The sequence below is a fragment of the Biomphalaria glabrata genome, chromosome 2 (genome assembly GCF_947242115.1).
Source record: "Biomphalaria glabrata chromosome 2, xgBioGlab47.1, whole genome shotgun sequence".
Lineage (NCBI taxonomy): Eukaryota > Metazoa > Mollusca > Gastropoda > Planorbidae > Biomphalaria > Biomphalaria glabrata.
In genome coordinates this window covers 2046717-2059160 of record NC_074712.1, presented here as the reverse complement: position 1 = coordinate 2059160, position 12444 = coordinate 2046717, and the positions used below count along the sequence as shown (strand labels likewise).

Below are 12444 nucleotides of genomic sequence, written 5' to 3'. Positions count from 1 at the left end.
TATTGGCTCTCTCCTTGGGCGGAAATCGTTCGTCTCCTAATGTCAACATCCGACTTGCTTAGTCATAAATAGTGCGCACCTTCTTTCTGCACTATCTTGGATGGCGGTGCGCATGGCAAAGTCATAACAATACTGTAATAATTATTTACCTTTTTCGATATCAACAAAAATTAGTTAATTAATATGACGAAAATAGTAAAAACAATCCTGAACACACTTAAAAGGGAAATTCCAATAGTTTTGACACTTTTGAACATAACATGTGTTTTCATTTCAAGAGAATGAATATATTTTATTTAAAAAAAATAAAAAAATAAATGGATGTTTTTATGACGTAATTTTTCTGCGCATTAAAGAACAGTCAAATTTTCACCGGGTTTCTATGTGACGTCAAAACCATGGATTACACACTATCTTAGACTGGGCTTTGGACTACGTTTAAATATGAAGATATTGTTAAAGACAGATGAACACGCGACCTAATTAAAAAAAAATATTTCTGGAAGGTGGGTTGGGACAGAGATGAAGTTAAAATTAGAGTCTAGATCTAGATAATTATTTAGGTCTATTGTTATGAAAAAACATATTTCAGACTATACCAATGACTATGTTATCAGAGTTTAAGTCATTGATTTATATTCCTGACTAGATGGGAACGTCAGTTGCATAGGGCGTAATTATCCTCTTTTTTTTAAAGAACGTGTGTATAAGATAAGATAAGGTAAGGTAAGATAAGGTAAGATAAGATAATGTAAGATAAGATAATGTAAGATAAGATAAGATAAGATTAGATAAGATAAGATAAGATAAGGTAAGATAAGGTAAGGTAAGGTAAGTTAAGATAAGATAAGATAAGATAAGATAAGATAAGATAAGTTAAGTTAAGATGAGATACGATAAGATAAGATAAGATAAGTTAATTTAAGATATGATAAGATAAGATAAGATATGGTGAGGTAAGATACGATAAGATAGGATAAGGTAAGGTAAGGTAAGGCAAGATAAGGTAAGATAATATAAGGTAATGTAAGATAAGATAATATAAGGTAATGTAAGATACGGTAAGGTAAGGTAAGGTAAGGCAAGATAATAATAATAATAATCTTTATTATCCGTAAGGAAATGTCTTACAATTTGTGCATTACACCAAACAAAAAACATTATAACTATAAGAAACCAAAGTGTACATTCACACCAGACTCACTGATAATTTACATGTGACAAAGTTTATACCAGATTGTTCTTATTTAATGATTTGATTGCCAGGGGAACAAAAGAGTGTTTGTGTCTGTTTGTCTTTGCTATCGGTGTCTCGTATCTCTTTTGTGATGGTAAAATCACAAAATCCTGACATAAAGGGTGATTCTTTATTTCGAGGATCTTGTTAGCTTTTTTATAGATGTTTGTCTCAAACAACTGCCCAAATGGGGTTTGTTTTTTGCCAATGATTTTGCCAGCAGCATAAGATAGGGTATGATAAGGTAATGTAAGATAAAGTAATGTAAGATAAGATAAGATAAGATAAGGTAAGGTAAGGTAAGAAGATATCGCAACATCTTACTCAGAATATAAATATGTCTATCAATCAAAGAATAGATCTACACAAGTAGACAATATGAAGGTGAAAACGACCTGAACGATAAACCGAGAGATAAATTTGTTTCCCCCCATTTATAGCCTTTGAAACGTAAGTTCGTGTAGCAGTAATAACATGAAGCAATTTTGATGTCTAATTAAACCCATTCCCTCATTTTTATATCTTTATGTTTCTCCGTCGCTACTTCAAGAACAAAAAAAGTTTCCCCTTTCAGACCTTGCGATCTATGGGGAAAATGATGTTAAGGTCATCTGTTTCTTTGGCCAACGGTTAAAGATCAGGTTGTCATGTGGACAGCACAACGCCCAACCGCCTTTACTTCCCCCAACTAAAGTCAGGGAACCATTAGAGTTGTGTGGACTAAGTTGCGCCCTAAAAATCCCGAAATTCCAAGGCCCAGTCTTCACCGAGATTCAAACCAAAGACCCCATGTTAGGAAGCCACACGCTTAACCACTCAGCCACCGCACTTCAAAAAGACAAAGTAAAATTAAACTTCCTGTTTACACTTCTCGTGAGACCTTCAGGCTTACGGTATACAAACTGTTTACAATAGTTTGAGTTAAAATAATATAATTATTCAAAGTCAAAGCTCAAGTTAAATACTAGATTTAGTTCTAAAAAACATTTCTCTGAATGTAATTTTAAACTTAGAGTTCATTTTATAATATATCAAGATGTTAGAACTAGAGTTGGTCATTCCAAAGATAAAGATCGTGCCCCACGTGTTAACGAATATGCTGGAGTATTTTCCTACTATCGAAAACTGTGGCTCAAAAACGCTGACCAATGAGACACAAGTTAGAGGTATGTAGCAGATAACCACTGAGGTAGCTACTACAATGACCATCAGTTGAGACTTTCTGTCACGTGACGAGTACGCTGCTTGCTGCTTGGCGTCGCTGCTGCTTTTCATACGCCATTTTGTTTGACGCCGGAGGTTGCTGACCAAGATGGATGTCAATGTAGTGACGCAGAAGAGTCCAGTGACCACGAGGCAAACGTGCAATAGAAATGTCACACCCTGTGTCTGGAGTCTGTTACTTCTGAAGGCTACACCTAGTACTGACTCATTTCTGATGCTGTCGTATCGCCAGGCCATGTAAATGGAGGAATACTCCGGAACCAGAGTTAAGGTATTAAGTATAATTATTATCGCGATTATAAACTTGGATCGTATCGGAGTTATCATAGTCTTCACTTTTAATGGGAACAAGATACACAGGCATCTCTCTGCTGTGATGTAGACAGTTATGTACAGCGTGATACGATACGACACGCCCGATGGCCATCCTCCAGTGATGTAGTAGACCTCTGCGAAAACGACCGGAACTGACCACTGCCCGATGTATGGGTTAAAACAGAGGTTGGCGCCTAGAACAAAGATGATGGTGAACATGTCTGAGATGGCCATAACAAAGAGACTGATGTTGATCGAACTGTTCAAACCATGGCGGTAGAAGACTATCAAGTTGATGACGTTGGCGACTAGTCCCAGAAGTCCGATGATCGAACATAGGCAAGTGTTGTTGATTAAAATAAATACGATTAACGGAAATGGATCGGCTCTTAGTTTATCGTTGCTAGGATACATCTCTACTTCCGGCGGAAGAGAGACATTCAAATCTGACATGGTGATCTCTTCGACTGCCAACAATCTATCTAATTAGGCCTATTCACCTCTCTCTCTCTATGTAGTCCTTATATATAGATATAGTCGTAGATAAATAGATAAATAGATTGGTTTATCTAACTCTTGCACTGAGTATATCGAGTTTATAGTATATCTCTTAATACCAATAAGTATTACAAGTATTATAAATAGTTTTTACGTTTAGATAGAAGTCATTACTTTTTAACTGGCGGTATCTGACTTTTTTTTAGAGCGAATCTTGTATATTAATATTTATTTTATTGTCATATAAAAGGTGTTCCTATTTAACATAAATGTAACTGATCAGGCTGGATAGTATTTTTCACATTAGCTATACATTAGGGTGCATTCCTTTCAGCTCTTTCGTTACGTGTGTAGAGTCTATTTTCTGAAACCTTTATATAGTTTTACACAACCGGTATCCTAATATCCTCCCAAAATAGTATTTTAAACAGAGGAGCATAGGTCGTCTAAGGATAAGAGCTAGACTATATATCAATATTGAAAGAATTATTTCCCTAATTAATTAATTACACTAAGGCTAGATCTTAGTAGTTTTAAATCAAACTTTAATAGTTAGATCTAGATGTCCATATAATGAACATATCAATAAATAGACACTCATAAATCTGCCTCGCTGTCCGAATCAGAAAATGCATTTTCTTTTATTATTTTGTAGCTGACTAATTACGGGTTCGATACCCAAATTGAACGAAAAAAATAATTATATTTTTTTAAAATTATTTTCTTATATTTGAAGATTAATAATGGAGGTCTTGTCTTTTTAAATGTTTTTCTTATTAATTGTTAATTTTGTTAAGTTTTTAAATAAATCTGTTTACATAAACGCATACAAAATTTTAATTAGCAAAATTGATATTGGATATCTCATCAACTACGTACCAAAATAATTACAATCGTGTTTTTTTGGGTATAATTATACACCTGAAATAGATTTTTTTTCGTCACATATCTACATATCAGTCACTCTTAAGAAAACAATGTTGATGGATTTGTTTAATGCATGTAAGGATTGCTGGAACGACCTGCACTCACAAGTAACTGTCACATTGTTATTCGCAGGTAAAAAAAAAATCGTATCTTTCAATTATAATCGTAATAACATAATAATTGTTAGATTGGTTTAGGCTTGTCTCACAAATCAATTAAAACAGCCTACACCAATTTTCTTGTGTAATGTAATAATCTTTTTTTTTTTTAAATTATAATTGGTCTACGTATATGTTTAATGACACACGCAAATGTCCAAACGTCAATTGTGTCTTACTGCATGTGTGGTGTTATGATTTTAAGGTTAAATAATTAAAAAAAAATATATATTGATATTTATGTTCAAATGATATAATAAACTAAACATTTATATTTCTTTATTATAGTTGATTTTTCATACCAATTCAGATTGATGCAGATGACATGATTATATTTGTAGACAGAGCTGTGTTGTATTTTGTCCACAATCATCTGACATACAAGGAATCGGAGGTGCCGTTATAGTTAATATAGTTAATATAATATAGTAATAATAGAATATGCATCCTCCGTTTGGGACCCTTCAACTCTAGAAAATATTAAGAAACTGGAACAGACACAAAATAGAGAAGTGAGATTTATAAAAAAAAAAAGGAATATTCACATTTGACTAGAGTAACACCTTTAGTAAAATCACTAAATTTAGAAAGCCTTCAGGATAGAAGACTCAAAAGTAAAGTAGCAATTATACATAAAACACTGAACCATAATCTTCAAATACAAAAACAAAATTTAATAAAATACTCAGAAAGACACAAAGATAAAGGCACATTCTTCGTCCCATATGCTAGGACAAATGTGTACAAGTGCTCCTTCTTTCCTAGTGCTATTAGAGCATGGAATGGGTTGCCTGAGCTAGCCAGGAAAACCAGTGACTTGGCAGAATTTAAGTCATTGCTTAATATGCATGACTAAATGCATGACGCGTAGGACGTAATCATCTTCTTTTCTGAAGTAACGTCTGTATTATATAAGATAAGAAGAAGAAGATAAGAAGTTCAATCCCTATTATAACACTAGGTATGAATGTAGTTTTAGATATGACTTTCTAGACCTTAATACATTCAACCTAAACATGAAACATTTATGAAGCGTAGATAAAGTGTAGATACAGGACCAATTAAAAATATTAATCAAACACTGACCAACCCTGGACAATAACTAGTGACCAACTAGCTACAACTAACTTGATTTGCGACTCTACGCTCCTTAAATGTATCCGTACCAAGAACATTCTAGACTTTCGTCATATCTCTCTATCAAACGTAACCCTGAACTTCACTAAGGCATAAGTAAATGACTGCTGTTCTGGAAGAATCTTTAATTTTTTTCCGCGCTTTTGTGACGTGATCTGATAATACGCACAGTTGACCTTGCACTGGTCAGTCGACTGTGCTCAGTTAAGTGTGTCGTTGTACACCGCGACCAGCCCATTATTTCTTTAGTAGTTTACACACTAGAGTATGACAACAGATATACGTCAAATATCACATGGCATAAGAAGCAAAATAGAAAGTGGTTCTTTTCTTTGCATTTGTTTATTTTCCTTTGCAAGTGATGTCTCCGTAATCACGACTACCTGACCTATTTCTTTTACTAGAGAAAAAAATTATATCCAATACTAAACATATATAGAGTGATAGAATACATTCTGAGAACCCTCTGGCCAGAAAACAGCCTATTTACCTTTGACCTAGAATGGCTTCCGAGTGTCTTTCTAAAGTTTTGTATTAGAGATTATGTAATTTTTTTTTTTAATTGCTTTACCAGCAAATGACGTCATTGTCTTTTGTTCTCTTTTGTGATATGGCCATAGAGTTTTAGTTCGTATGTTTGTGTCAGTAAACACGTCATTATGGGGTTTAACCGCTTCTTTTTTGAAGTAACGTCTGTATTATATAAGATAACATAAGAAGATAAGATATTAATCCTGTTTCTAATCTCTTCGTTTTTAATGTGGTCTTTGTAAGTGATACTTGGCATCTCTAATTCCATTGCTATGGTTCTCCTCTCTATTTCTACAGTCAGCGTACAAGAATCGCAACAATATAAGAATGTGGCCATGACCTGGAGCGCAGCAGTCTGATTTTGTAGTCGAAGGCTATGCCTTTGTCTTTCCATATTATTTTGGGTTTTGTAAGTGCCGCTGTGGACAGTGCAATTCGAGCCAGTAGTTCAGGTTTGGGTTCTTCATCTGAGACGATCTAAAACTACTGACACGTGTCATCTCTTCAACTCCAGTACTGTGTCACGTTTAAGCTCCTGTTGGCTTTTGGTCATAATTTGATTGTTTTTTCGGCATTTATTTGCATGCCGTATGCTGCTGAAGTCTTGTCTATTCGCATCACCGAGTCATCTAATTCTAATTCTGTCCCTGCTAGGCCATATATGTCGTCAGCGAATTGCAAACTAGTAATTCTTCTTCCTCCAATGCTTACAGTACTTCATAGCCCTTGAGCGCATCTTCCATTATCCTTTTCAAGGAAGATATTGAAAAGTGTTGGTGAAAGTATGCAGCCTTGTTTTACTCCAACTGTGGATTTAAACTAGTCTCCAACGTTGTTGTTTAAGTACAAGGCACTAAGAATACCCTATTTATAATTTTTCAAACCGAAAGTTCGTGTAGCGGAAATAACACTTTTGGTTCCTAATAAAATCCCATAATTCCTTTTACATGTTTATATTTCTCAGTAAAAATAATCTTCCTGTTTACACTTCTATAGTAACTTTCTTTCAGGGAACAGTACCAGGAAAAAGAAGAAGAGGCAGACAGAGAAAAAGATTGAAAGACAACATTAAAGAATGGACGGGCCTGCCATTGAAAGAAACTCTATCTAAGGCAAACAGAGAGGAATAAAGAAAGACGGTCGACAAATCTTGAATGGTGCCCCAACGGTCACACAGACTAAGGGATAGGTAAAGGTAAAGGCTAAAGTAACCTTAACATGTACAGCTCTAAACTCTACAAACGGTACAGAATATAGTTTTTGTTAAAATGATACATGATTCAAATTCATAGTTAAAGTTAAATACTAGATCTCGTTCTGGATAACATTGCTTGCAGTGTAGTTTTAAACTTAGAATTCATTTTATAATAAATCAAGATGTTAGAACTAGAGTTGGTCATTCCGATTATGAAGATCGTACCCCAAGTGTTAGCAAAAATGCTGGAGTATTTCCCTACAATTGAAAACTGTGGCTCAAAAACACTGACCAATGAGACACAAGTTAGTGGTATGTAGCAGATAACCATTGAGGTAGCCACTACAATGACCATCAACTGAGACTTCCGGTCACGTGATGAGAACGCCGACTGCTGCCTGGCGTCACTGCTGCTCTTCAAGCGCCATTTTGTCTGACGCCGAAGATTGCTGACCAAGATGGAGGTCAATGTAGTGACGCTGAGGAGTCCGATTACCACGAGAAAGACGTGCATTAGAAATGTGACACCTTGTGTCTGCGGTATGTCTCTTCTGAAGGCTATACCAAGCACTGACTCATTTCTGACGCTGTCGTATCTCCAGTCCATGTAAATGGACGAATATTCCGGAACCATAGTTAAGGTGTTAATTATAACTATTAACGCGATTATAAACCTGGAACGAAATGGGGTTATTATAGTTTTAATTTTTAATGGGAACAAGATACACAGGCATCTCTCTGCTGTGGTGTAGACATTTATGTACAGCCTGATACGATACGACACGCCTGCAGGCCATCCTCCAGTGACGTAGAATACCTCAGGGAAATTAACCGGAACTGACCACTGCCCGATGTATGGATTAAAGCAGAGGTTGGCCCCAAGGACAAAGATGATGGTGAACACGTCAGAGATGGCCATAACAAAGAGACTGATGTTGATAGAACTGTTTAAACCATGGCGATAGAAGACTATCAAGTTGATGACGTTGGCGACTAGTCCCAGAAATCCGATGATCGAAGAGAGGCAGGTGTTGTTGATTACAATAAATATGGCTAAAGGCAATGATTCTGTCATTTGTTTATCGTTGCTAGGATGCAACACTTCTTCCAGCAGAAGTGAGACGTTCAAATCTGTCATGGCGCTTAGGCTGCCAGAAGCTGATTACAGCTCACTGAAAAATAAAATTAATATATGGATATTTTTTTATATATACCTTTTTAGAATTACAAAATCTAAGGTCACTTTAATTCATATAATTATAAAATAGATTTGGGGCACCACAGAAGATATATCGACAGTCTTTCTTCATTCCTCTCTCTCTCTCTCTTTTGACTTGGCTAGAGTCTCTTTCAATAGCAGGCTCGTCGTTTCTTTTATGTTGTCTTCCAAACGCTTTGTCTGCCTCTTCCTCTTTTTCCTGGTACTGTTCCCTGAAGGAAGGTCTTTGCGAGCCCTGATTACCTTGTGAGATGCAGTTAGCAGATCATCGTGTGGGTCCAATCGTTGTATGAATCGCGATTTTATTCTCTAAGCCAGCGGTTCTCAACCTTTTAAGCTCGGCGACCCCTATTTACAATCCCCCACTCTGCCGCGACCCCACACTAACACACACACACATACATGTAGCAATAGAAGAATAGACAAAAATACTATTTATATTTTCGATGGTCTTAAGAGACCCCTGACAAATCGTCAATCGACCCCGAAAGGGGAATGTGACCCACAGGTTGAGAACCCCTGCTCTAAGCCAATTAATCCACAGAGTACACGAAACATTAAGCATTAATCTTGGTTTCAGCGATTAATTGACATGAAAAACATGAAAAAATAATTTACAAAAAAAACAACAAAAAAAAAACAAGCCTGTAGAAGCGTAATTGTATTAATTAGTTTAGTACAGTCATGCTATTGTATGTGTAGTAGTTGATGACTTACAATAAAAAAGTATTTATAAAAATAAATTTTTAAAAGTGAATGAGATGAATTGGAACTTGTGGGCTAAATCCTTCTCAGACTTCTCAAGCCAACGCGTAATCACTGTGGTAGACAATCGTCATTGAATATGGAAGATTGTCTAGTTGTCTACTGTTACTATTTCATGTCTGTGTTCAGTTAGCCTAACCCTAACCTTTAAAGAAAGGGGACTAATTCAGCTTATATCATCACTTCAGTCAAGTACTATTTCTTTCCCTTGTTCGAGATACATAAATAAGTAATTTAATACCACTAGTTAATATATACTATATAGTTAATTTTTTTTTTATTCTTGTTTTGTCAGAAATAATTTCAGCTTAATCCGTGATTGAGTGTCGTATAAATAGAGTGTACACATTTTTTAACAAGCCCGACAGACACACAGACAGACAGCGTCAGTTGATATAAGCGTTTAAATAAAAAATAATCTGTACCATTTTGCTACGAACATGAAAAAATGACAATTAGCAGGATTGAATTCCCCCCTAAAGTAATTATAATCAGAGGTTCTGTTGGGAATTTGTGATACATTTGTTCTCTTTCTGTCTTTTTACTTATCATTGTCAGCCCCCACGAAGCGCCTCAAGCTGAAAATCTTATTGTCCTGACAATACACCAGAGTGCTCAAGAAGTTCCGGTGGAAAGCATATCGTCATTGTCGTTTCTCCTCTCTTTTGATAAACTATTCACTAGAAAATTAAATATTCTTGTGGTGTCAGAAGCTAGACATTCTGCCTGTGCACTTCTGAAAGTTGACACATGAAGTTAACAATTGAAAACTGGTAGATCAGACATTTGAGAAAAACAACTCAAGGAAAAGATCTGAAGTAGATAGATCTATATTATGTGTGCCGGTTATGTCATTGTACAGTTTCTCTCTACTTATTCAACGACCTTTTAGGCTGTAACAACGACATAGTAACTTACTCAATTTAACCCCTTCATCTCTATTTATCACTTACACAAAAGTCAAAAACATTCATATTTTAACTACCAAACAGGAGAACAATATTGGCTTTAGTATAAGAAAAAGTCAGTAAAATTTTTATGCCGCTTTTTAATAATTGAAATATAGAAACTGGTGCGCTATTTCGTTACAGTTCGTAAGACTCTAACAAAAACTACAAGATGGGAGTATGAATAGTCAATTTACAATGTCTAGACTCTTTTTCTCTGAAAACAAAAACAACTCGCCACCAGACGTGAAGAAAGAAAAAGCCTCTCTCTGTAGCCACGAAACAAAAAGCCACGCACACAATCAACATGGCCGCCAGTCACAAACTGTAAACTCATAAGTCAGGCTGTTTAGAGTCTCGATTGAAATCAGATTCGATCACTTTGTTGCTCTGGTGGTGGATATTGGGTTTAAATGTGTGATTTCCTCTTAAGGGAGAAACTGGCGTTAATATGCTGTGCTGTTGTGGTGGAAATCACTATGTTCGTCTTAATAAAAAAATTAATTGATGGTTTCAGGCTAATGACAAACAATATACGTCAATTAGGTCTAAATGGTATCCATTTAGGGAGGAACCAACGACCAGGAAATTATTGACGCTGTGTCTGTTGTCATAGGTAATGACATGATGTTTCACTTTCAGATTTTTCTAGAATCGTATATTTTATATCTCTTAATACGACACAATTAACAGGTTTAAACAAAATATAATTGTAGTTTATAATTTATAATAATTTTTTTTTTAATTTCTCGCTCAATTTTCATCACTAATGATACATTTATAATAATAATTTTAGAAATAATATAATAGTACCACGTGACCGAGCCTCGCTCGTTAGAATAATTTGTTAAAGAAGATGTGTACCGGAACTCGTGTTAGAAATATTTTCGTAATGACGAGAATGAGTTTAGGTTTATAGACTACCAATTCAAAGAGTTCCTTTGGTGTAGCTTTAGTTCTAAATGACACTGTATGTGGCGATTAGAATAGAAAGTCTCTTAAGTCCTTCTACAGTCTAGACCAGTGGTCCTCAAACTATTTTGTCTTGTAGACCCCTTGCCATGTTTTCTGGTTTTTCGTAGACCCCCTGCTTAACTTCTATTGCATTTTTGCACATTCTCAAACGAATTTAATTTTCTAAACTAATTTCTAGCTGCAGTGAGTCGAAGAGTAAAAAAATAATGTAAAGCTGCATCATAAGTTACTCAAGAGAGATCTATCTTTTTTACAGATATAATTCAAATTTAAACCTATTAAAATAACAAATTAATATGTATTGTTGGAATCACCATGCACATTGGACATGTTTTTTTTTTGTGTATGTTCATCATCCGTTTTACGGATATTATGTTCCATATAGGAATTTGTTGTTCTATGAAGTAGTCCTTCAAACATAAATTATTAATTCATTAATTTGCATTAAACATTATTGTAAAAGTTTTCACAATGAGTTTCTCGTGTATTTCTTGATCTTTCACGTTTGGCTCAAATATTGGGCCTTCCGAACTGTTTTCACTAATGAGAAGGGGCAAAGGTGAGTTACTGGCGCCTAAGCCAGTAAGCTTCGGGCAGGAGGGACTCGTTAGCCTTGGCTTTAAAGTCATGAAATATATTACCGTAGACCCCCATGGACATCTCATAGACCCCCAATTTACTTTTTCACTTTCGTAGACCCCTTAGAAGTCTTCGTAGACCCCTGGGGGTCTATATAGACCACTTTGGGAATCACTGGTCTAGACTCTAGACAAACCGCAGCTCACGTCGTGTCGTTTTACATCTTGCATCTTTTGTCTAAAACTATTGTACTATTATTGACTTGAAAGAAAGTCTTTGAAGTGTAACTTCTCAAATGGCTACTTTCTGACATTTATTATTATGAGATTTATTAATATATTCAGTATGGATTTGGTACGAAACAGCAAGTGATCCAAAGTCTCTACGTTATAGGGTACAACATGCACTCTGTAACGAATTAAAATACCGCACTTTTGTTCCTAATAGATTTAAAACATTGAGTTAGTATTCTAAAGTATTCTAAAGAAACCTTTCCGTGGGACATCTCTGTTACGACGACCACCTTTAAGCTCACTAAAAAAAAGATTGCTTTTGGCCTACGTTCGTCCCCCATACGGAAAACGTGCCCTGCCCAGCGTAACTATTGAACTTTAAGAAGACCCTTTATACCTCTATACTGTCCATAAAGGCATTCGTAATAACATCGCTATTTGTAGTGCGGTCTTGCCACCGCATGTCCACGATGGAGCGCAAGAATCTTTGGTAGAAGCGCTCAA

The 12444-nt window shown here is 35.5% G+C and overlaps 1 protein-coding gene across 1 annotated transcript; it reads right to left on the bottom strand.

Annotated features, from left to right (window-relative positions):
* Positions 1-7325: 7325 nt before the first annotated feature.
* On the bottom strand, positions 7326-8360 carry LOC106063211 (FMRFamide receptor-like). The gene has a single exon (XM_013221523.2). The coding sequence runs from the start codon at positions 8358-8360 to the stop codon at positions 7326-7328; it is 1035 nt and encodes a 344-aa protein (XP_013076977.2).
* Between the last annotated feature and the right edge of the window lie 4084 nt (positions 8361-12444).